We start from the raw sequence: 26,683 nt of genomic DNA, 5'->3' as shown, positions 1-26,683 counted from the left end.
GCCGCCTATATTGAAGGCACCTCCAGGGAGCCTAGAGAGGCCCTCAAGCCCGCCTAAGCTCACCTAAGGCTAGGCGGTAGCCTTAAGCGAATCTAGGTGGCCCTACGTGTCTCCCTAGCAGAATGGGAGATGCTTACAATGTAGGCTAGAAAAATGCTGGCCTACATGGTAAGTAGACATAGCCGCTGTACCTAATCACGACAAGGATCTCCCTGCCGTGATTAGTATAGCATCCGCAGCTATGGCCGCAAGTTTACCCTCCCCCCAGCAATCGCAGCAGGAGGGTACCCAACCCCTCCTGCTGACAGAACCCGCCCCCCCCCCCCCGTCTATCGTGGCAGGAGAGTACCGAACCCCTCCTGCCAGATCCCCCCTAAGATCACCGGCAGGAGGGTGCCCAACCACTCCTGCCGGACCCCCCCCCCAATGAACCCCCCCACCCCGTAACCCCACTTTGGCTTACTTGCAAGTTGGACCGGATGGCTCCTCGCCCGTCCGGCCAGCTGGCCCGCCTCCATCCAAATGAGGTGGGCCCGACCCTCCCCTGCCCAACCCACAGGATCCTAGGGCCTGATTGGACCAAGTGCCTAAGGCCCCTCATCACCAAATAATCAAATACCTCCATCCTGTAATTGATACTGGTTGTCTTCCTGTCATTCACCACCCTGTATTGGTTTTGTACATTGCTTTGTACTTTATAAGCCTCTCGCACTGCCTCTCTACTATATATATATATATCTCTGCTGTATATGTACAGTCTCCTGCATGGTAAATCTACATTGTTCTTCGCTGTTTAAACACCTTTACTGAATATGTACAGTTCTCATTGTATCTTCACTGTAAATGTACAATCTCTTACACTGTAAACCGCTCTGAACTGTTTGTGGTACTGCGGTATATAAAATAAAGTTATTATTATTATTATTATTATTAAACTTCTTCTTGTGCTGTTTTTCCCTGAAACACTTTCACTTTGTCTTTGAATCTAATATTTCAAGTCAAGTTTATTAATATTTGATATCCCACAAATCATGTAACAGCTTACATAAAATATACGTACAAATAATTAGAAATTTAAAATGAAATTTAAAAAATGAAAACAAAGTAATTATAAAACAATATGTAACACAGGAGGATAAGGGAAAAAATACAATTTATGATAGAAAAGTGTAGGGAAAGGATATAATTCATATGATTTTAATTTATGTTGAACTAAATTGGCTTTTAAAAGATCACTGGCCTGTACAAGTATTCTGGTGGTCATTTCTCCTATAGTATTGTCATTCTACAAATTTTAGCAAATTGAGTACAACATATCCTTTTGTTTCTCTTGTAAAGTTTTATTTTAATTTTCAGAAAACTCAATGTGGCGTTTAATCACTGCCTGATGGGAAATCTGAATAGTGCCTGAAAAGGATGGCCCTTTTAGGTGAACCATTAAAAGAAAATCAATCAATCATAGTCTTTAAAAGTATTACTGTTTTCATGTAGAGAATTACTTTATTGTCACTGAGAATTATACTTTTAATCAAAAGAAGCTATGGGTCACATAAGCTAACCAATGACCCATTTAACTCATGTGCCATAGACCCAAGGCCCATTGATTACGTTACCCATAATCCATCTTCGTCCCATAATATACTGAATGTAATTAATGGCAATTAATTATTTAACTGTATAACATGGATAGAAAACTCTAAAGTAATATTTGAAACTGAACTTGAAAAGGTAAAACCCTAATATAAATACATGAATCATGTTTTCAATGTGCTTTCAATGTGTTTTCAATGTTTTCAATGTGTTTTCAATCCATCTAAATCATCCATTATTTTTGCAATCCTTTTGACCTTTAGATCCATAATCAATTCACCTATTGTTTGTTCTGACAAACAAAACACTATTAAGTATTCATTTGACTATTTCATTGCATGGTTTTCAAAGTATGATCCTTTTTAAGTTAATTTTACATAATGTATTCTTTTCTTTACAATGCAGATTTTATATACAGTATATCCAAAGTTGAAAGAGACAATGTATGTACAAAAGAATTTGAAACTACTTTTAAAATGAAATGTTGACTTTTAAAGCCTGTCTTACCTTATTGCAGATGGAGACTAACAAGTTTCCTCTGTCCAGCACTTGATTAGTTTCTGGAGTTGTAGGTTTGATTTCTACTTCATTTCCAGAAGAGTTTAGAGAGTGCCTATTAAAAACCATGCAGTCACTTTTAGACACCTCTGCACTAAGTCTCACCTTACACAGCTGGTTTTGAGAGTAGCACCAGCTTCCACCGGTGCCTGGACATGGAGGCTGAGTATACTCCATGAAGCTGCTCCTAGCTCTGCTCATTCTCAGTATAGTGTAGGTGATCACCGTTATGAGAAACAAAAAGGAGATAAAAGCAATGGAAATAACTAAATAAAGATTCAGATCAGAAATAATGGTCTTATTGTTGGAGTCTTGAATGAAATCAGGTAATTCCTTTTCTATATTTTCTTTTAATATAATATTAAGAGTTATTGTAGAAGACAGTGCAGGTTTCCCATGATCCTTTACAAGAATGGCCAGTTTTTGAAGCTTTTCTTCATTTTCTCTAAAGGAGCGAACTGTCCTGATCTCCCCTGTATAAAGCCCCACGTGGAACAGGGAAGTCGAGTTTTGAAGTAAATGATAAGATAACCACGCGTTGTATCCACTGTCCATATCTACCGCTCTTACTTTCGACACGAAGTAACCAACTGGTGCAGAAAGAGGGATTGACTCGATATAGACAAACTCCTTTCTAGAAGGAGAAGGCAGGACGAGGGGAGGATTATCATTTGCATCTACTATAAATATATCAACAGATGCGTTGTTTTTCAGCGATTGAACACCGCCATCTTCTGCCAGAACTTCAAACTGAAAATGGCTTCTGTCTTCAAAATCAAAAGATTTCAAAGCATAGACTTCACCAGTTTTAGGGTTTATGGAAACAAAGTTATCGTGAGTTTCACTCCCCAAAGTAGAATATCTTATAGAACCATTTTCGTTTAAGTCAGAATCAACAGCAGAAATTGCATATATGGAGGTTCCAGGGATATTGTTTTCCGTCACATATATTATGTACTTTGGTTGAGTAAATTGAGGTTTGTTATCGTTCACGTCAGATACTTTCACTGTGATGACTGTAGTAGTGGACAGCGAAGGAGAGCCTTGGTCAGTGGTCGTGATGGAGATGTTGTACTGCTCCACCGTTTCACGGTCCAATGGTTCTTTCAAAATCAAAGAGTAATAATTGTTGAAGGAGTTTTGAAGAGTAAATGGAAGGATATGAGATATTCTGGACGTTATTTTGCCGTTAACTCCAGAATCTTTATCTGATATCGCAAATAAAGCTATAACAGTTCCTGGCTTAGTATCTTCTGCAACAGGGCTGCTTATTGACCTAATGGTTACTTCTGGAGCATTGTCATTGACATCTATGAGGTCTATTAGGACCTTACAATGAGTTTCCATTCCAACTGGGCCCTTGTCAATGGCTGAAACCTGAATTTCATACAGATTAATGTCTTCAAAATCCAGGACCTCTTGAGTGATAATTTCTCCGCTCATAGAATGGATTCCAAACTTTTTCTGTATTTTAAGAGGAACCATATTACCAAAATAATACCTTATTTCGCCATTTTGTCCCTCATCCAAATCAGTTGCATTAAGTTTTATTACCAAACTTCCTTTAGGTGCATTTTCCAATATTTTAGCCCGATAGACAGACTGATCAAACACAGGAGCATTGTCGTTTGTATCTAAAACATTGATCAAAATGTTAAGGTCGCTTGACTTCCTTGGGTTTCCGCCATCAAACGCTATTAGCTTGAGCTGATGGAAGCTCTGCAGCTCCCGATCTAATGCCTTATTCAGCACAAGTTCTGCGGATTTACTGCCATCGCTGTTTTCTTGAACCTCTAGTTCAAAATATTCATTTGCAGTGAGCTGGTAGGTTTGAAGGGAATTAATACCCACATCGGGATCTTGAGCTTTCTCCAGTGGAAAACGAGTCCCAAGCAAAGCCAATTCAGATACGTTAAAAAGCATATCTTTCACGGGAAAAACAGGGGAATGGTCATTCACATCTAAAATCTCCACTTCAATTCTATGCATTTCTAAGGGATTATCTATTATAGCTTCTACATTCAAAGAGCATCTCAAGTTCTGTCCACAAAGCTCCTCTCTGTCGATTTTCTCATTGACAAATAAATAGCCATTTTCCATATTTACCGCAATGTACTCTTTCCTGGGCCCGGAGATAATTCTCAGTCCTCGAGATTTGCGTTTGCTGCTATCCATTCCAAAATCTTTGCCAATGTTCCCTATAAAAGAGCCTCGATCCAGTTCTTCTAGAATTGTATAGCGGATCTGTCCATGGACGATATCCGATAAGGAAATGAAATACAGGCAATAGACGAATTTCTTTTTCCAGGCTTCCAAGCGGTATGAAATCGCCATTGGGATTTGAAAATATTGTCTATATCTTCAACGATTTGAAATATATACGTTTCTTTAAATCAACGATATGCTAAATTTTTTCAGTACATTGTATCAGGAACAGGATAATTACAGCGATCTGGATTCTGAAAGAAAAATGCCAACTATTTTTTTTTTTGTCCTTAGTCGTGGGATGGGCTCTGGATCAGGAATTGTATTCTGTCGTGAATGGATAAATAGCGACACCCTGTGGACATTTTCTTTACTGTCATTATTAACTGCTTTTTATGACGTTGCAGGTGGATGTGAAACATAATAATGATTAGACTGCTATAAATCTATCTTTCTATTAGTACAGGAGAAAAGACATCAGCGCCATAGTTTAATTCAAACACTAGGTGACAATAATGAAGGAATGAGCCCACTTTTAGATCTATTCTCACAGCTAAGAAAGAAACTGGAACTGGGAATTAGTCAAGTTCTTCTACTTAAGGATGGATGGAAGAGAGTAAAACCATGATCTTGGCTGCCTCAAATGAAGTACATAATGTCAAAAATAGTATTCTTAGGAATCCCAGGGCTTCATAAGAAGCATTGTGGGAGGGTGTGGGATAAATTGTCATGGGGAATGCATTGAGACCTGAACAAAACTGGATAGAATGTTGTTCCTTCTACTTAGGTCTTTTTATATTATGATAGAAAGACTTATGGGTTATCCTTCATTATCTTAGTCAGTTTACGTTTGAAATGTTTTCCCATCCAAGGGCATCTTTATAATTGTTGACACCAATAAGTGGGATTGTGAGTGTATGGATATTTCTGGAGTGGTGAATGTCATTATCCAGTCACTAGAGAGAGAGCTAAAGGACTATTTTGTGAAAGAGTTATAAGTAGACTGAGCCTGGTTAATGGCTATGACTCCTAGATAAAATAAAGGATCTGGGACCAGTGCTACTACATCAGATGTTCATAAGTCTGCAGGATCTACCAGGGCTGCTGCTTCAGTAAGTAATGTGGCTGATGAGATCAAAAGGGTTCCGAAAGTTCTGAAGCCAGGAAAAGGAAGAGGAAAGGGGCAGCAGTCAGTTAAGGGATGGCAAGCAAGATGTCAAGAGTCCTGATGCAGATGTGGTGGCTGTGGCTTTGACCAGCCCTTTCCAAATGATACCCAGTTGTAGCCAGAACCAGAGATGGTGGTTTCCAGGAAAAGCATCTACAGGCAGCTGGAATAATAATAATAATTTTATTCTTATATACCGCCAAAGCCGTGGCAGTTCGAGGCAGTTTACAACAAAAAAGAGCTGGACAATTAGCGAATATAGGTACAATGTAGGATCATCAAAATACAGGAGAGAATGATACAGAGGTGAAGTATGAGAGAACTTGGGAACAATTCAGTTGGAGATCGAGAGGTAGGGCTTAAGAGGACTTGGTTACAAATTGGTTGAACAAGTTTGTTTTTATAAGTTTTCTGAAACTTAGGTAGAAAGAGGAGTGTGTGATAATGCTACCCAACCAATCTTTCCATTGACCTGCTTGGAAGGCAAGTGTTCTGTTCAGGTATCTTTTGTAATGGCAGGCCTTTAGTGTTAGGTGGTTGAATAGATGGACTCTGCGTGTGGGTCTGGATGGACATTCTAGGTTGAAGTGGGGAACCAAGGGGGCCGAACCTAGAATGGATTTGAAACAGAGACAGGCAAATTTGAATACCACTCTCGCTTCAAGGGGCAGCCAGTGGAGTTTTTGGTAGTAGGGAGTTAGGTGTTCCCAGTTTTTTAACCTAAAGATCAATCGGATTGCCGAGTTTTGGATGATTCTGAGTTTTCGAGTGATTTTTTTTAAAGACCCCAGATAAATGATGTTACAGTAGTCGAGTGAGCTTAGAATGGAGGATTGCACCAGTAAGCGGAATGAGACAGCATCGAAGTATTTTCTGATAGTTCTTAATTTCCACAATGTTGAGAAGCTTTTTCTGACCAGCAAGTCGGTGTGAGCTTCAAGTGTAAGGTAGCGGTCCAGAGTTACTCCCAGAATTTTTTTTTTTTTAATTCTTTATTCATTTTAAAGTCTTACAGCAAATGTACAGGAATATGTCATTAATAACTATAATATAACACTTGAAATTCTTTCTCATATGATCATGAAAACATAAAAATTATAACCCATCCCACCCACCCTTCCTCAATTATTACAAACAAACATATCATAAATATATTATAAACACATTATTAAATAAAATTACTATAACAATCCCCCATCTCCCAGAATTTTTATTGAATCTGTAATCGGAAAGACTTGACCATTCAAGGAAATTGATGAATCTTTGATTTTGTCATTCGGACTCGCCAGGAAGAATTTGGTTTTTTCTGAATTGATAGGTTGTATCAAGAGAGCCATGGTGAGACCTCATCTGGAGTACTGTGTGCAATTCTGGAGGCCACATTACCATAAGGATGTGCTCAGAATTGAATTGGTTCAGCGGATGGCCACCAGGATGGTCTCGGGGCTAAAGGGTCTCCCGTACGAAGAAAGACTGAGCAAATTGCAGCTCTACACTCTCGAGGAGCGTAGGGAGAGGGGAGACATGATTGAGACATTTAAGTACATCACGGGACGGGTCGAGGTGGAAGATGATATCTTTCTTCTCAGGGGACCCTCGACCACAAGAGGACATCCGCTCAAACTCAGGGGAGGGAAGTTTCGTGGAGACGCCAGGAAGTGCTTCTTCACGAAGAGAGTGATCGAGCATTGGAACAAGCTTCCAGTGCAGGTGGTCGAGGCACGCAGCATCCCTGACTTCAAGAACAAATGGGATACCCATGTGGGATCCCTACGAGGTCATGCCAAGGGATAGGGTCACTAGGACTTGAATGAGCAGGTCAGTAAAGTGACAGTATAATTACAATTATACTTTAAGGGGTCAGAAGACTTAAGAGGGTGGGTAAATAGTGTGGGCAGACTTGATGGACTATATAGCCCTTATCTGCCATCATCTTTCTATGTTTCTATGACTGATTGGGGGAAGCATGTGAGTTTAAGGCGGAGGGGTGTTCAAGGAACAGGGCATTCAGGGAGATGGGGGGGCAAATACAAGGTTACACACTAGACAAAGATCTTTAGGGCAGTGATTGTGAAATTTTTATCTAGATTGAAATGTGGTAATGCATTTGGGTGCAGAGAAGCACCATTGTTGGTTACTGTTAGGGGGACCTATGCAAGTTTAGGAGTCCATGGTCTCTGGGGATTCCCAGCATCTTCAGTGGCCTCTTCCTCTTCTGAGTTTCTCATGGAAATGGGTATGATAGTTATTCAGCAGGGACAATTCAGTTTGGTTTACCTACAGATGCAACCAGTGTGTCATAACATGGGCATTTGCTCTACGCAATTGCTCCTTTAGATTTGTGATATATCAGATATGGCAACAGCGTATCCTAAGGGGCAGGTATACAGATCTCTTTGAGTTGCTTGTTTGTAATCAAGGAGGTTTTGCTGCTAAAAAAGAAGAAGGGGATAAAGAGGACCATAAGAGGAGGAGAGGGAAGGTGCCTAAAGACAATTTGTAATTGGCTTCTGGGCTTTCATGTGTATGCCAGTGTTATGGGAGAGGTGAAGCCTGCAAATACTGGGGTTTGCTACACTATTCAGATATGATATTTCAGGCCTATAGGTCATAGGGGGCTGGGCTTGGATCAATAATGATGAGAAATAACAAAAGACTCTTGCCTGAGATAGGTCCAATGCATGGGGGTATAGGAATGTTGATCTGTGGTTGGTGGATCAGGAGTTGGGTTGCCTTTCGGAAGTGGGGGCCAATTCAGGAATGGCTGGCCCAGGCATACATTTTGGGTTTGAGCATGCTTCCAATTTAATGTGGGTCATTGTGACTGAGCCCAGTGTAAATTCTCGCATGGATGCAGTCAATGTAATGGAGCACACCCAGTGTTCAGATGTGGAAACCCCAAAATGGGGATTAGAGGACCAGCCAGTAAGGCAGGGTTGCCAGACTCCTTTGAAGTATTTAGGCAAGACACTGTCTCCCATTAATTTAGTTTGGTTGCAATGTTACCCAGATACTGATGCACAGGAATTGTTGTGAAGGGTTGTTTTCTGAAGGTTTTGTAATTCTATTCTAGAGTCTTCATTTACTTCCCAATTTGTCCTATCCATTGGGCAAGAGTGTTAACTCCTCTATTGAGCTAAGTCTGTGTGCAATACAAAATGCATCTTTTGATGGGGCAGTTGGCATGCTGCAGCAGCTAAGACCAGGAGCTGTGATGGCTAAAGCGGTAATACTGTAGAATCTGTCTTCTGATTACTTCCAGTGCATCTGGCATCATTTCATCTATTGGGTTTTCATTTTGAAGGGTGTTATTATTTTGTTCATTGTTTATCCATGAGGTGCTCTGTTTCCTGTGCCTACATTGAGGCTTTCTCAACTTTCATGCATTGGGTAGTGCAGCAGGTTGGAGGTTGGAATACAATAGTTCACTACTTAGATGCTTTCTTATTTGCTGGACCAGCAGAAAGTAAACAATGTGGTGAACTGCTAGTGGCTTTTCAGTGTGTGGCCAAAGCAATGGGCATACCATTAGTAGATGAGATGCAAAGGGGCCATGTTGTAACTTGATTTTTCTGGCCATTAAATTACACTCTGTTCATATGGAGTCTCACTTGTTGGTCAATTATGAAAATGTCATGACGAGAGCAATTTCAGAAAACTATTAAAAACGCAGTTATTTGTTAATGCATTTTTCTAGGAACTGATCTTTGTGGTTGTTCTTTTGATGGGCACTTCATGTGATTTTCTGATGATTATATGTTAATGTTTGTTTAATTTTATTTGTTTAATTGAATTATATATGTAACGATATGTAAACTGTTTAGGTTTAAACAGTATATAAATTTTTAAAATAAATAAAAAACACATGAGAAGGTGACTGAGTTGGCGGTTACTAAATGTAAATTATCCTAGAAAGGACATTTAATCTTTGGTGGGCAAGTTTAATTTTGCAGCTCTCTTCTGAGCCCAATAAACATAGAAGTGTCCACAAATCCACACACAGTTATCCATTCTAATCTAATTTAATCTAATCTAAACCTTAAGTTTATATACCGCATCATCTCCATGAGTATGGAGCTGGACACGGTTTACAATAATTTAAAATAGTGGGTAGAGAAGAAGAAAAGGGATTACATGAACTTACGTGTAGAAGGGGGGAGAGAAAGGGGGAGAAGGATAGAGTTACAATTTGCTGAAAAGCCAGGTTTTCAGTTGTTTGCGGAATAACTGAAGGGAGTTCAGGTTCCGCAACGGGGTGGTGAGGTCGTTTCAAAGAACTGTGATTTTGGCAAACCATTTCAAAAAGAAACTAACAGCACAAGCAATTAGCCCCAGTCTGGGTCTGTCAGTGCTTGGAATCTGCAATCGCTGGCTTGGACTACATGGCATGCTGTGGGAGCAGCTACTGTCAACTCTTATGCAAGCCCAGTGCTTCTATTCTCCTCACGTTGTTACAATTTATTTGGAGGGGTAATGATATCAATTCGCTTGCTGAAGCAAACATTTTTTGTGGCTGCATGTTATCTTTCTGGGCCGAGATGGGTTTGGACTAATATTAATCTGCACCTGGTTTGGCATGATGTGGAAAAGGTTAAGGCAGTAGAGCATTTACGGAAGTGGGTCAATACAGAGGTGGCCCATTTGGTGATCACTTTGCATGCACTTGTTTTGTCATATGATTTGTGGATAAGAGATTGCCCAGGCCTTTATTGCCAGGATGGGGTGCATTTATCAGACATAGGTCTTAATATTTTTTTTCAATGATATTCAGAATTTGTTGGAATCTTGCTACAGTGCCACTCAGGTCATAGCTGGTGGTTTGGGAGAAATGACAACAAGCTGGTAGCTGTTGTAATGCATGGTGGAGAGTGGAAGGTAGGTATAGAGAGAAAGATAATTTCATTCAGGGGGTGATATGTGGGGTTCTACATTGGGATGTGGAGTTGGGGGCTTATGTGTGATTCTGTCATGAGTAGAAGTACAACCTTATGACAAGAAGGTGATATCATCTAGCTGTGAGTAGGGTGGGAGAATTGTGTTGCATTGTTAGATGGTTAATGTAGATGTTGTTAAGGTTATTTGAATTTAAGGAATAAAGATGTGGACAGAGTGTTTTGCCACTAATTAAATGTAGTTATGTTTGTTTCTTTGATTTTGGGAGAGTGAGGCAAATGGAATTGTGAATGCCAATATTAGAACATTTGTTCTAAATCACCCTGCTTGCAATAACTCCCTCAAGTGCCACTGCTTGTCTTTGTGACGTATCATGTCACTGGTATTGATCCCTTTGCTAAATGTATTACTATTACTCATTATCAATGGCATACCACGGGGAGGCAGGAGGCTGTCCACTCAGGGTGTAGCCCATAAAGGGATGCTCCAAGGGCCAGTATCATGATCCAGGAACTTCTTCCCCATAGTGGCAGCCTTCACAACTCACCGTTCTGCTGGCTTCGGGACTTCCTCTCTGCTGGGTCCTTCCCACCCCACTCCACTCATGGTCTTTATAAGTAGAGAATTCTTTTGTTGTCACAGAACATTTTACTTTTACTCAAAGAAAGTTGTGGGTCATACAAGTTCATCAATAACCCCTTTGAATTATGTTACCCATTATCCAACTTCTGCCCTTAATATATTGAATGTAATTAATTACAATTACTTCTTTAAAACCATGGAAGAGGTTTCTACCACAGTCCAGTGAGGTAACTGTTCCAATTCTATATTCCTATGAGCATTGAAGCAATTACCTCATCAAACCTCTATTGTGGTTTAGTAAAAGGAGCCTTAACTATTTAACAAGGAGTATGCCATTCCTATAAATTCTACTGTCATGCTAACTATGAGAATGCTATTCCAATATGTTCCCCTTCGAAATGAGCACAGTGATAGATAACTCAAAAGTAATATTTGAAACTGAATTTGAATAGGTAAGCCTTTGGGGTCCTTTTATCAAGATGTGGTAGGGGTTTGTTAAACTGCCTGCCACGCTAGCCGCTAATGCCTGCATTGAGCAGGCATTAGTTTTTTGGTCGGCCATGGGGGTTAGCGTGTGATGAAATGTCCGACGCGCTAACCCCGCCAGTGCGGCTTGATAAAAGGACCCCTTTATCTTAAAGATAATAATAATAATAATTTTATTCTTATATACCGCCAAAGCCATGGAAGTTTGAGGCGGTTTACAGCAAGAAGTGCTGGACAATCAGCGAAGAGGTTACAATCAAAGTCAACAATACAATCTTACATAATGAAAGAACTGGAAAGCTATATAGTTCTTAAGGTTGAATTAGCAGAGCTGTATAGATTCTTAGTTTACAAATCGATTGAACAAACTCGGGTCAGTTTTGAATGTGCAGACACGTAACCTATCAAACATCCATTATTTCTGCAGTCCATGTGAGCTATAGATCCATGACCAACTCACCCATTGCTTGCTCCAGTTTTAATTGGCAGAATTTGAGAATTCTCCTTTCAAGTGCTGATTTCCCCATTTACAATACAGTAAAATTGGAACACTTCAATTTTAGAAAATATTCAGAATTCATTCTTATCTTTATTTCTATGGTCCTATTCTAGAATCTTCTACCTTTTCTAAGCAAGCATAGAATAGCTTTAACATTATTCTCTCATTGTCTATGAGGAAAACACTACCAAAAATAGATATTTTGTCATAACCTATACAGCAAATAATGAAATATAAATGGTATTCGATTAGAAATTTTTCATTTCAAAGTGAATGAGGTTGTATATATATTAGGCAAACAAAACACTATTAAGAATTCCTTTGACTATTTCATTGCATGGTTTTAAAAGCAAGATATAATCTGGCTTTTATCCTTTTCTCAGTTAATTTTCATTATTTATTCTTGTATTTATAATTTAGATTGTATACATCCAAAGTTGACAGAAAGAGACAATGTATGTACAAAAGAATTTGAAACAACTTTTAAAATGAAATGTTGACTTTTAAAGCCTGTCTTACCTTATTGCAGATGGAGACTAACAAGTTTCCTCTGTCCAGCACTTGATTAGTTTCTGGAGTTGTAGGTTTGATTTCTACTTCATTTCCAGAAGAGTTTAGAGAGTGCCTATTAAAAACCATGCAGTCACTTTTAGACACCTCTGCACTAAGTCTCACCTTACACAGCTGGTTTTGAGAGTAGCACCAGCTTCCACCGGTGCCTGGACATGGAGGCTGAGTATACTCCATGAAGCTGCTCCTAGCTCTGCTCATTCTCAGTATAGTGTAGGTGATCACCGTTATGAGAAACAAAAAGGAGATAAAAGCAATGGAAATAACTAAATAAAGATTCAGATCAGAAATAATGGTCTTATTGTTGGAGTCTTGAATGAAATCAGGTAATTCCTTTTCTATATTTTCTTTTAATATAATATTAAGAGTTATTGTAGAAGACAGTGCAGGTTTCCCATGATCCTTTACAAGAATGGCCAGTTTTTGAAGCTTTTCTTCATTTTCTCTAAAGGAGCGAACTGTCCTGATCTCCCCTGTATAAAGCCCCACGTGGAACAGGGAAGTCGAGTTTTGAAGTAAATGATAAGATAACCACGCGTTGTATCCACTGTCCATATCTACCGCTCTTACTTTCGACACGAAGTAACCAACTGGTGCAGAAAGAGGGATTGACTCGATATAGACAAACTCCTTTCTAGAAGGAGAAGGCAGGACGAGGGGAGGATTATCATTTGCATCTACTATAAATATATCAACAGATGCGTTGTTTTTAAGCGATTGAACACCGCCATCTTCTGCCAGAACTTGAAACTGAAAATGGCTTCTGTCTTCAAAATCAAACGATTTCAAAGCATAGACTTCACCAGTCTTAGGGTTTATGGAAACAAAGTTATCGTGAGTATCACTCCCCAAAGTAGAATATCTTATAGAACCATTTTCGTTTAAGTCAGAATCAACAGCAGAAATTGAATATATGGAGGTTCCAGGGATATTGTTTTCCGTCACATATATTATGTACTTTGGTTGAGTAAATTGAGGTTTGTTATCGTTCACGTCAGATACTTTCACTGTGATGACTGTAGTAGTGGACAGCGAAGGAGAGCCTTGGTCAGTGGTCGTGATGGAGATGTTGTACTGCTCCACCGTTTCACGGTCCAATGGTTCTTTCAAAATCAAAGAGTAATAATTGTTGAAGGAGTTTTGAAGAGTAAATGGAAGGATATGAGATATTCTGGACGTTATTTTGCCATTAATTCCAGAATCTTTATCTGATATCGCAAATAAAGCTATAACAGTTCCTGGCTTAGTATCTTCTGCAACAGGGCTGCTTATTGACCTAATGGTTACTTCTGGAGCATTGTCATTGACATCTATGAGTTCTATTAGGACCTTACAATGAGTTTCCACTCCAAATGGGCCCTTGTCAATGGCTGAAACCTGAATTTCATACACATTAATGTCTTCAAAATCCAGGATTTCCTGAGTGATAATTTTTCCGCTCATGGAATGGATTCCAAATTTTTTCTGTATTTTAAGAGGAACCATATTACCGAAATAATACCTTATTTCGCCATTTTGTCCCTCATCCAAATCAGTTGCATTAAGTTTTATTACCAAACTTCCTTTAGGTGCATTTTCCAATATTTTAGCCCGATAGACAGACTGATCAAACACAGGAGCATTATCGTTTGCATCTAAAACATTGATCAAAATGTTAAGGTCGCTTGACTTCCTCGGGTTTCCGCCATCAAACGCTATTAGCTTGAGCTGATGGAAGCTTTGCAGCTCCCGGTCTAAAGCCTTGTTCAACACCAGTTCTGCGGATTTACTGCCATCGCTGTTTTCCTGAACCTCTAGTTCAAAATATTCATTTGCAGTGAGCTGGTAGGTTTGAAGGGAATTAATACCCACATCGGGATCTTGAGCTTTCTCCAGTGGAAAGCGAGTCCCAATCAAAGCCATTTCAGACACGTTAAAAAGCATATCTTTCACGGGGAAAACAGGGGAATGGTCATTCACATCTAAAATCTCCACTTCAATTCTATGCATTTCTAAGGGATTATCTATTATAGCTTCTAAATACAAAGAGCACCTCAAGTTCTGTCCACAAAGCTCCTCTCTGTCGATTTTCTCATTGACAAATAAATAGCCATTTTCCATATTTACCGCAATGTACTCTTTCCTGGGCCCGGAGATAATTCTCAGTCCTCGAGATTTGCGTTTGCTGCTATCCATTCCAAAATCTTTGCCAATGTTCCCTATAAAAGAGCCTCGATCCAGTTCTTCTAGAATTGTATAGCGGATCTGTCCATGGACGATATCCGATAAGGAAATGAAATACAAGCAATAGACGAATTTCTGTTTCCAGGCTTCCAAGCGGTATGAAATCGCCATTGGGATTTGAAAATATTGTCTATATCTTCAACGATTTGAAATATATACGTTTCTTTAAATCAACGATATGCTAAATTTTTTCAGTACATTGTACCAGGAACAGGTAATGAATAATTACAGCGATCTGGATTCTGAGAGAATAATACCAACTTTTTGTTTGTCCTTAGTCGTGGGATGGGCTCTGGATCAGGAATTGTATTCTGTCGTGGATGGATAAATAGCGACACCCTGTGGACATTTTCTTTATTGTCATTATTAACTGTTTTTCATGACGTTGCATGTGGATGTGAAACATAATAATGATTAGACTGTTATAAATATATCTTTCTATTAGTACAGGAGAAAAGACATCAGTGCCATAGTTTAATTCAAACACTAGGCGACAATAATGAAGGAATGAGCCCACTTTTAGATCTATTCTCACAGCTAAGAAAGAAACTGGAACTGGGAATTAGCCAAGTTCTTCCACTTAAGGATGAATGGAAGAGAGTAAAACCATGATCTTGGCTGCCATTAAATGAAGTACATAATGTCAAAAATAGTATTCTTAGGAATCCCAGGGCTTCATAAGGAGTATTGTGGAAGGGTGTGGGTTAAATTGTCATGTGGCTGGAACAAAAGCTGGATAGAATGTTGTTCCTTCTACTCAGGTTTGTTCATATTCTGATAGAAAGACTTATGGGTTATCCTATATTATCTTAGTCAGTTTATGTTTGAAATGTTTTCCCATCCCAAGGGCATCTTTATAATTATTCATACATTTGTATGATCCACATTTACACCACTAATTTCTTTTTTGAACTATATAAATGTATATTTTCCCCTTTTCACCCACTAAGTAAAGCATGATAGCAATAACTAAGTGGATCTTTTACTAAAGTGCATTACGTTTTGGGCTTAATGCACTAAATGTTGAATTTTGACCCACAACAAGCTCAAAATTAATGGTGCTTTATGAATGGGGGTTCCCACAATTTTATATTTCAGGTTATGTATTAATATTTGGATAAAACCACAAAAAAACAGTGAAGAATGGAGGGAAGTATAGTACAAAGATTAAAAAATATCACTCCAAGACAAATGCACCACACAAGCCAAGAAAGCTAGCTTATTACTTAAGTGAAAGAAAAGCCTCAGACAAATGGAGAGGTGGACCCACACTCTTCCACCAAAGCATCATAGGCAAAAAACTTTTGCACAAGTTTAAAGTTAGCAGGTGGGAGCAAAAAATAGCTGAGAATAATTAATGGTAAAAACCACTGAACACAAACAGGCCAGGCCGACGATTGTTTCGTGGCCAGTAACCACTGCTTCAGGGCCTTAGCGCCAAATCCAGGCTATCAGTATGCAGTTAGGATCTGCATACTGATAGCCTGGATTTGGCGCTAAGATGTTCATAAGTCTGCAGGATTTACCAGGGCTGCTGCTTTGGTAAGTAATGTGGCTGATGAGAGCAAAAGGGTTCTGAAAGTTCTGAAGCCAGGATAGGGAAGAGGAAAGGGGCAGCAGTCAGTTAAGGGATGGCAAGCAAGGTATCAAGAGTCCTGATGCAGATGTGGTGGCTGTGGCTTTGGCTGGCCCTTTCCAGATGATACCCAGTTGTAGCCAGAACCAGAAATGGTGTTTTCAAGGACAAGCATCTACAGGCAGCTGGAATAGTCATGGATCAACCAGAAGCTGGTGAGTGCTTGATTGACTGGTTGGGGGAAGCATGTGAGTTTAATGGGGGGGGTATTCAAGAAACAGTGCATTCAGGGAGATGGGGGCCAAATCCATGGTTACACACTAGATAGAGATCTTTAGGACAGTGATTGTGAAATTTTTGTATAGATTGAAAAATGTGGTAAAACATTTGAGTGCAAAGAAACAACATTGTTGGTTACTGTTAGGGGGACTGTAGGGGTGTTTCCTTATTTGCACCTGAAGGTTAGGCCTCTCTGACATCATCAAGCCTGAACCATTGTCTGCAAAAAATCTTTCCAGCATGAATTTTGCAAGAAGAGAAAGAAGAACACATCTTTGCTGTTTCTGCCTGATGCATTCTGGGTATATACCAGAATGGTATTCTAGTCAAGGACATCCATCTATGTCTTCATAATTAGACTGTGATTCTTGTGGGAGTTATACTCCTATCCTGTTCTTATCTGTCTAACGGCGCCTGTGTCTCCTAGCCTGTATGAGACCTTACACAGAAAGGCTATTCATCTGTTTCTGGATTGGTCCGAGGAAGTCATCTGACGTGATCCAAGTGAAAAGGTGCTAATTATAATTAGTCTGTGTCGGGATGCGAAGAAGCTCACATCTTACCACAGGTATTCTCCACGCATCTATTTCTTAATAATAAAGACCTGAACAGTTACCTCGTGTGACTCTCTGCCTGAGAGAGAGTGACTCGGACCTTAAACAGCTCTGAATTCCATCACTTCAAGGAAACTTGGTTGCTAATAAATTATAGCCTTACCAGTGGCTGACGAACACGTGTGCCTGTAACCAAAGGATTTTCTACGTCTACTAAGCTGAAAAGAAACGATTTCCATTTCACCTAATTTTCGGCGGAGGCCTAATCAGATGGTGAGAATAAGGAACTTATTATCTTATCAGCTGGGGTTAGATAAGTGCATCCGTTTGTGATATAGGATAAGGTTTGTAAAGCTACCTTGGTGATAACTGTAATCAATTGCTGCTAATCAGGGATTATTATTATTATAAGGAATTGTTTAGTGTGTGAAAGAATTAGTTTTACTTAGTTATCTAACAAGTGTATTGTGATAATTATGTACTGAGTTTCATTTATGTAATCAGATATTTTGTGAACAATATTTAGATATTGCTGCTGGCTTGTGAATTATATTTTTCTATTTTCATGATAAAAGTATTTCTCATTAGCCTGGGTCTTGTGTCGTATAAATAGACAAAGAAATTTGGACCTGGCAGAGTTTATGGTTTTCCCTAGACAAAACTATCAGACACATAACTTGTTTATGTAACTGATTAGTGTACCATAAAATCTAGCTACAGGACCTATGCAAGTTTAGGAGTCCATGGTCTCTGGGAATTCCCAGAATCTTCAGTGGCCTCTTCCTCTTCTGAGTTTCTCATGGAAATGGGTATGATAGTTATTCAGCAGGGACAATTCAGTTTGGTTTGCCTGCAAATGCAACCAGTGTGTCGAATCAAGGGCATTTGCTGTGCGCAATTGCTCCTTTAGATTTGTGATATATCAGATACGGCAACAGCGTATCCTAAATAGCAGGTATACAGATCTCTTTGAGTTGCTTGCTTGTGATCAGGGGGGTTTTGCTGCTAAAAAAAAAAAAGAAGGGGATAAAGAGGACCATAAGAGGAGGAGAGGGAAGGTGTCTAAAGACAATTTGTAATTGGCTGCTGGGCTTTCATGTTTATGCCAGTGTTATGGGAGAGGTGAAGCCTGCACATTACTGGGGTTTGCTACACTATACAGATATGATATTTCAGGCCTATAGGTCATAGGGGGCTGGGCTTAGATCAATAAGATGAAAAATATCAAAAGACTCTGGCCTGAGATAGGTCCAATGCATGGGGTTATAGGAATGTTGATCTGTGGTCGGTGGATCAGGAGTTGGGTTGCCTTTTGCAAGTGGGGGCCAATTCAGGAATGGCTGGCCCAGGCATCCATTTAGGGATTGAGTATGCTTCCAATTTATTGTGGATCATTGTGACTGAGCCTAGTGTAAATTATCGCACAGATGCAGTCAATGTAATGGAGCACACCCAGTGTTCAGATGTGGTAACCCCAATATGGGGGATAGAGGACCAGCCAGTAAGGCAAGGTTGCCAGACTCCTTTGAAGTATTTAGGCAAGACACTGTCTCCCATTAATTTAGTTTGTTGCAATGTTACCCAGATACTGATGCACAGGAATTGTTGTGAAGGGTTGATTTCTGAAGGTTTTGTAATTCTATTCTAGAGTCCTCATTTGCTGCCCAATTTGTCCTATCCATTGGGCAAGAGTGTTAACTCCTCTATTGAGCTGAGTCTGTGTGCAATACAAAATGCATCTTTTGATGGGGCAGTTGGCATGCTGCAGCAGCTAAGACTAGGAGCTGTGATGGCTAAAGCGGTAATACTGTAGAATCTGTCTTCTGATTACTTCCAGTGCATCTGGCGGCATTTCATCTATTGGGTTTTCATTTTGAAGGGTGTTATTATTTTTCTCATCGTTTACCCATGGGGTACTCTATTTCCTGCACCTACATTGAGGCTTTCTCAACTTTCATGCATTGGGTAGTGCAGCAGGTTGGAGATTGGAGGTTGGGATACAATAGTTCACTACTTAGATGCTTTCTTATTTGCATAGAACTTAACGGTATTGCGGTATATAAACTGTTATTATTATTATTATTATTATTATTTGCTGGACCAGCAGAAAGTAAGAAATGTGCTGAATTGGTAGAGACTTTTCAGTGTGTGGCCAAGGCAATGGGCATACCATTAGTAGACGAGATGCCAAGGTGCCATGTTGTAAATTGTTTTTTCTGGGCATTGAATTACACTCTGTTCATATGGAATCTCACTTGTCAGACAATTACGAAAATGTCATGACAAGAGCAATTTCAGAAAAATATTAAAAATGCAGTTATTTGTTAATGCATTTTTCTAGGTACTGATCTATGTGGTTGTTCTTTTGATGGGCACTTCACGGGGAGTAAGTGGCGCAGTGGTTAAAGCTACAGCCTCAGCACCCTGGGGTTGTGGGTTCAAGCCCACGCTGCTCCTTGTGACCCTGGGCAAGTCACTTAATCCCCCCATTCCCCTGGTACAATAGGTAGATTGTGACCCCGCCAGGACAGACAGGGAAAAATGCTTGAGTACCTAAATAAATTAATGTAAAACGTTCTGAGCTTCCTGGGGAGAACGGTATAGAAAATTGAATAAATAAATAAAATAAATAAATTTTCTGATGATTATATGTTAATATTTGTTTAATTTTATTTGTTTAATTGAATTATATATGTAACGATATGTAAACTGTTTAGGTTTAAACAGAATATAAATTTTTAAAATACATAAAAAACACATGAGAAGGTGACTGAGTTGGCGGTTACTAAATGTAAATTATCCTAGAAAGGACATTTAATCTTTGGTGGGCAAGTTTAATTTTGCAGCTCTCTTCTGAGCCCAATAAACATAGAAGTGTCCACAAATCCACACACAGTTATCCATTCTAATCTAATCTAATCTAATCTAAACCTTAAGTTTATATACCGCATCATCTCCATGAGTATGGAGCTGGACATGGTTTACAATAATTTAAAATAGTGGGTAGAGAAGAAGAAAAGGGATTACATGAACTTACGTGTAGAAGGGGGGAGAGAAAGGGGGAGAAGGATAGAGTTACAATTTGCTGAAAAGCCAGGTTTTCAGTTGTTTGCGGAATAACTGAAGGGAGTTCAGGTTCCGCAACGGGGTGGTGAGGTCGTTCCAAAGACCTGTGATTTTGGCAAACCATTTCAAAAAGAAACTAACAGCACAAGCAATTAGCCCCAGTCTGGGTCTGTCAGTGCTTGGAATCTGCAATCGCTGGCTTGGACTACATGGCATGCTGTGGGAGCAGCTACTGTCAACTCTTATGCAAGCCCAGTGCTTCTATTCTCCTCACGTTGTTACAATTTATTTGGGGGGTAATGATATCAATTTGCATGCTGAAGCAAACATTTTTTGTGGCTGCATGTTATCTTTCTGGGCCGAGATGGGTTTGGACTAATATTAATCTGCACCTAGTTTGGCATGATGTGGAAAAGGTTAAGGCAGTAGAGCATTTACGGAAGTGGGTCAATACAGAGGTGGCCCATTTGGTGATCACTTTGCATGCACTTGTTTTGTCATATGATTTGTGGATAAGAGATTGCCCAGGCCTTTATTGCCAGGATGGGATGCATTTATCAGACATAGGTCTTAATATTTTTTTTCAATGATATTCAGAATTTGTTGGAATCTTGCTACAGTGCCACTCAGGTCATAGCTGGTGGTTTGGGAGAAATGACAACAAGCTGGTAGCTGTTGTAATGCATGGTGGAGAGTGGAAGGTAGGTATAGAGAGAAAGATAATTTCATTCAGGGGGTGATATGTGGGGTTCTACATTGGGATGTGGAGTTGGGGGCTTATGTGTGATTCTGTCATGAGTAGAAGTACAACCTTACGACAAGAAGGTGATATCATCTAGCTGTGAGTAGGGTGGGAGAATTGTGTTGCATTGTTAGATGGTTAATGTAGATGTTGTTAAGGTTATTTGAATTTAAGGAATAAAGATGTGGACAGAGTGTTTTGCCACTAATTAAATGTAGTTATGTTTGTTTCTTTGATTTTGGGAGAGTGAGGCAAATGGAATTGTGAATGCCAATATTAGAACATTTGTTCTATATCACCCTGCTTGCAATAACTCCCTCAAGTGCCACTGCTTGTCTTTGTGACGTATCATGTCACTGGTATTGATCCCTTTGCTAAATGTATTACTATTACTCATTATCAATGGCATACCACGGGGAGGCAGGAGGCTGTCCACTCAGGGTGTAGCCCATAAAGGGATGCTCCAAGGGCCAGTATCATGATCCAGGAACTTCTTCCCCATAGTGGCAGCCTTCACAACTCACTGTTCTGCTGACTTCCTCTCTGCTGGGTCCTTCCCACCCCACTCCACTCATGGTCTTTATAAGTAGAGAATTATTTTGTTGTCACAAAACATTTTACTTTTACTCAAAGAAAGTTGTGGGTCATACAAGTTCATCAATAACCCTTTTGAATTATGTTACCCATTATCCAACTTCTGCCCTTAATATATTGAATGTAATTAATTACAATTACTTCTTTAAAACCATGGAAGAGGTTTCTACCACAGTCCAGTGAGGTAACTGTTCCAATTCTATATTCCTATGAGCATCGAAGCAATTACCTCATCAAACCTCTATTGTGGTTTAGTAAAAGGAGCCTTAACTATTTAACAAGGAGTATGCCATTCCTATAAATTCTACTGTCATGCTAACTATGAGAATGCTATTCCAATATGTTCCCCTTCGAAATGAGCACAGTGATAGATAACTCAAAAGTAATATTTGAAACTGAATTTGAATAGGTAAGCCTTTGGGGTCCTTTTATCAAGATGTGGTAGGGGTTTGTTAAACTGCCTGCCACGCCAGCCGCTAATGCCTGCATTGAGCAGGCATTAGTTTTTTGGTCGGCCATGGGGGTTAGCGTGTGATGAAATGTCCGACGCACTAACCCCGCCAGTGCGGCTTGATAAAAGGACCCCTTTATCTTAAAGATAATAATAATAATAATTTTATTCTTATATACCGCCAAAGCCATGGAAGTTTAAGGCGGTTTACAGCAAGAAGCGCTGGACAATCAGCGAAGAGGTTGCAATCAAAGTCAACAATACAATCTTACATAATGAAAGAACTGGAAAGCTATATAGTTCCTAAGGTTGAATTAGCAGAGCTGTATAGATTCTTAGTTTACAAATCGATTGAACAAACTCGGGTCAGTTTTGAATGTGCAGACACGTAACCTATCATACATCCATTATTTCTGCAGTCCATGTGAGCTATAGATCCATGACCAACTCACCCATTGCTTGCTCCAGTTTTAATTGGCAGAATTTGAGAATTCTCCTTTCAAGTGCTGATTTCCCCATTTACAATACAGTAAAATTGGAACACTTCAATTTTAGAAAATATTCAGAATTCATTCTTATCTTTATTTCTATGGTCCTATTCTAGAATCTTCTACCTTTTCTAAGCAAGCATAGAATAGCTTTAACATTATTCTCTCATTGTCTATGAGGAAAACACTACCAAAAATAGATATTTTGTCATAACCTATACAGCAAATAATGAAATATAAATGGTATTCGATTAGAAATTTTTCATTTCAAAGTGAATGAGGTTGTATATATATTAGGCAAACAAAACACTATTAAGAATTCCTTTGACTATTTCATTGCATGGTTTTAAAAGCAAGATATAATCTGGCTTTTATCCTTTCTCAGTTAATTTTCATTATTTATTCTTGTATTTACAATTTAAATTGTATACATCCAAAGTTGACAGAAAGAGACAATGTATGTACAAAAGAATTTGAAACTACTTTTTAAATGAAATGTTGACTTTTAAAGCCTGCCTTACCTTATTGCAGATGGAGACTAACAAGTTTCCTCTGTCCAGCACTTGATTAGTTTCTGGAGTTGTAGGTTTGATTTCTACTTCATTTCCAGAAGAGTTTAGAGAGTGCCTATTAAAAACCATGCAGTCACTTTTAGACACCTCTGCACTAAGTCTCACCTTACACAGCTGGTTTTGAGAGTAGCACCAGCTTCCACCGGTGCCTGGACATGGAGGCTGAGTATACTCCATGAAGCTGCTCCTAGCTCTGCTCATTCTCAGTATAGTGTAGGTGATCACCGTTATGAGAAACAAAAAGGAGATAAAAGCGATGGAAATAACTAAATAAAGATTCAGATCAGAAATATTGGTCTTATTGTTGGAGTCTTGAATGAAATCAGGTAATTCCTTTTCTATATTTTCTTTTAATATAATATTAAGAGTTATTGTAGAAGACAGTGCAGGTTTCCCATGATCCTTTACAAGAATGGCCAGTTTTTGAAGCTTTTCTTCATGTTCTCTAAAGGAGCGAACTGTCCTGATCTCCCCTGTATAAAGCCCCACGTGGAACAGGGAAGTCGAGTTTTGAAGTAAATGATAAGATAGCCACGCGTTGTATCCACTGTCCATATCTACCGCTCTTACTTTCGACACGAAGTAACCAACTGGTGCAGAAAGAGGGATTGATTCAGTATAGACAAACTCCTTTCTAGAAGGAGAAGGCAGGACGAGGGGAGGATTATCATTTGCATCTACTATAAATATATCAACAGATGCGTTGTTTTTCAGCGATTGAACACCGCCATCCTCTGCCAGAACTTGAAACTGAAAATGGCTTCTGTCTTCAAAATCAAAAGATTTCAAAGCATAGACTTCACCAGTCTTAGGGTTTATGGAAACAAAGTTATCGTGAGTTTCACTCCCCAAAGTAGAATATCTTATAGAACCATTTTCGTTTAGGTCAGAATCAACAGCAGAAATTGAATATATGGAGGTTCCAGGGATATTGTTTTCCGTCACATAGATTATGTACTTTGGTTGAGTAAATTGAGGTTTGTTATCGTTCACGTCAGATACTTTCACTGTGATGACTGTAGTAGTGGACAGCGAAGGAGAGCCTTGGTCAGTGGTCTTGATGGAGATGTTGTACTGCTCCACCGTTTCACGGTCCAATGGTTCTTTCAAAATCAAAGAGTAGAAATTGCTGAAGGAGTTTTGAAGAGTAAATGGAAGGATACGGGGGATACTAGACGATATCATGCCATTTACTCCAGAATCTTTATCTGATATCGCAATTAAAGCTATAACAGTCCCTGGCTTAGTATCTTCTGCAACAGGGCTGCTCAGAGACGTTATGGTTACTTCTGGAGCATTGTCATTGACATCAATGAGTTCTACTAGGACCTTACAATGAGTTTCCACTCCAACTGGGCCCTTGTCAATGGCTGAAACCTGAATTTCATACAGATTAATGTCTTCAAAATCCAGGATTTCCTGAGTGATAATTTCTCCGCTCATAGAGTGGATTCCAAATTTTTTCTGTATTTTAAGAGGAACCATATTACCAAAATAATATCTTATTTCACCATTTTGTCCCTCATCCAAATCAGTTGCATTAAGTTTTATTACCAAACTTCCTTTAGGAGCATTTTCCAATATTTTAGCCCGATAGACAGACTGATCAAACACAGGAGCATTATCGTTTGCATCTAAAACATTGATCAAAATCTTAAGGTCGCTTGACTTTCTCGGGTTTCCGCCATCAAACGCTATTAGCTTGAGCTGATGGAAGCTTTGCAGCTCCCGGTCTAAAGCCTTCTTCAACACCAGTTCTGCGGATTTACTCCCATCGCTGTTTTCTTGAACCTTCAGTTCAAAATATTCATTTGCAGTGAACTCGTAGGTTTGTAGGGAATTAATACCCACATCAGGATCATGAGGTTTCTCCAGCGGAAAACGAGTCCCAATCAAAGCCAATTCAGATACGTTAAAAAGCATATCTTTCACCGGAAAAGCAGGGGAATGGTCATTCACATCTAAAATCTCCACTTCAATTCTATGCATTTCTAAGGGATTATCTATTACAGCTTCTACGTTCAAAGAGCATCTCAAGTTCTGCCCACAAAGCGCCTCTCTGTCGATTTTCTCATTGACAAATAAATAGCCATTTTCCATATTTACCGCAAAGTAGTCTTTCCTGGGCCGGGAGATAATTCTCAGTCCTCGAGATTTTAGTTTGATGACATCCATTCCCAAATCTTTGCCAATGTTCCCTATAAAAGAGCCTCGATCAAGTTCTTCTAGAATTGTATAACGAATTTGTCCATTAATGGTATCCAATAAAGAACAGAAATACAAGCAAAAGACGAATTTCTGTTTCCAGGCTTCCAAGCGGTGTGAAATCGCCATTGGGATTACCAACTAAGAAATCTTCTGTATCAAATATATATACATATACTTGTTCTCTATAAATTCGGCGATATGCTAAATCTTTTCAGTATATTTTACCACGTCCAAAAATAAAATAAATTACAGCGATCTGGTTTCTAAACAGGAAAATGCCAACCTTTCTTTATCCTTAGTTGTGGGTTGGGCTCTGATATAAAGGATTGATTTCACTTTTGGATAGACAGACAGCGACACCGTGTGGAATTTTTCTTCAGTATCACAATTAACTGATTTTCATGAGGTTATACTGGTTTTGCTTCAGGCACCAACAATCTAACGTAGCTGCTGTATCTTTGTAGATCAACAAGTTCATAGGTTCTTTTGAAACGGAACTAGCATAATCATTTTTTTCTGCAAGTTGGATTTAAGGGAAATTTCCCATGAATGTAAGACATAATAATGATTACACTATTAGAAAAAAATATATATTTCTATTAGAACAAGAGAAAAGCATCAAGACCATAGTTTAGTACATATTCAAACATTCTACATCGATTAGAAAGCATCTTTAGAATGACTATGGTGAAGCAGTAGATGAGCACACTTAGATCTGACAACTAAGAATTTAGGCCCCCTTTTATCCTTTGGTTAAAGCTCAAAGGACTTGAATGAGGGTTGGAGCATTTACCTCACAGGCCAGTGCTAAAATGCTCCATTGCAGCTTGATAAAAGGTGGCCTAAATTCTCACACTTAAGGCTGGATAGACAAGATGGATTCTCTGATCTGGAGCCCAAAGTCATTGTTTGGGTTACAATCAAATGAACTCCACTGTAGAAAATGGCATGCTGATAGAATTTGTCACTGTCCCCGTCCCCACGGATAACTGCAGGAATCCATTCCCATGTCATTCTTTAAGGAGCGAGGGAAGAATCAGAGTATGAATGGGCACAGCCACTGACCCTCAAGCCTTGCATTGAAGAATGCTGGTATAGAAGTACTGAAGTTGAGATAGACACTACAGAATGACATCGGATGCTTAGAACCATAAGACCATGGGGGTCACGTGATGCATCTGACTTGAGCAGACGTGAGTTTGTGAGCTCTCCGACCCGCAGTCTTTAAACACCGGCTTAACTCACCTTTTTGGACTGTTCCTCTGAATCTGCGCTTCACGGCCCGTTCTGCGCAGGGGAGGGCATGTGTGGGACCAGAGGACAGCTTCTTTCGGCCCGGAATGCCGGTAAGATCGGCGAAAACGCCAAAGCACAAGACA

At 39.4% G+C, this 26,683-nt stretch overlaps 3 protein-coding genes across 3 annotated transcripts in view; all 3 read right to left on the bottom strand.

The window, feature by feature from the left end:
- Positions 1 to 2,061: 2,061 nt before the first annotated feature.
- Positions 2,062 to 4,482, bottom strand: LOC117351848 (protocadherin alpha-2-like). The gene has a single exon (XM_033927697.1). The coding sequence runs from the start codon at positions 4,480 to 4,482 to the stop codon at positions 2,062 to 2,064; it is 2,421 nt and encodes an 806-aa protein (XP_033783588.1).
- Positions 4,483 to 12,464: 7,982 nt separating this feature from the next.
- On the bottom strand, positions 12,465 to 14,885 carry LOC117351847 (protocadherin alpha-2-like). Its single transcript, XM_033927696.1, has one exon. It carries the CDS (start codon positions 14,883 to 14,885, stop codon positions 12,465 to 12,467), a length of 2,421 nt encoding a protein of 806 aa, XP_033783587.1.
- Positions 14,886 to 18,089: 3,204 nt separating this feature from the next.
- Positions 18,090 to 26,683, bottom strand: part of LOC117351846 (cadherin-related tumor suppressor-like) — a 117,330-nt gene continuing 108,736 nt past the window's right edge. The window contains exons 3-4 of the mRNA XM_033927695.1: positions 23,046 to 25,442; positions 18,090 to 18,188 (exon numbers count right to left, since the gene is read on the bottom strand). Of these exons, the coding sequence (XP_033783586.1) occupies positions 18,090 to 18,188; positions 23,046 to 25,442 (2,496 nt within the window). The remainder of the gene's footprint in view (positions 18,189 to 23,045; positions 25,443 to 26,683) is intronic.

Source organism: Geotrypetes seraphini, chromosome 18, assembly GCF_902459505.1.
Source record: "Geotrypetes seraphini chromosome 18, aGeoSer1.1, whole genome shotgun sequence".
Taxonomy (NCBI): domain Eukaryota; kingdom Metazoa; phylum Chordata; class Amphibia; order Gymnophiona; family Dermophiidae; genus Geotrypetes; species Geotrypetes seraphini.
This window is presented reverse-complemented; position numbering and strand designations above follow the sequence as displayed.

What these genes read in the sequence shown, in the direction of transcription:
- LOC117351848 (XM_033927697.1), bottom strand. Translation starts at nt 4,482, where the DNA reads ATGGCGATTTCATACCGCTTGGAAGCCTGGAAAAAGAAATTCGTCTAT.
- LOC117351847 (XM_033927696.1), bottom strand. Translation starts at nt 14,885, where the DNA reads ATGGCGATTTCATACCGCTTGGAAGCCTGGAAACAGAAATTCGTCTAT.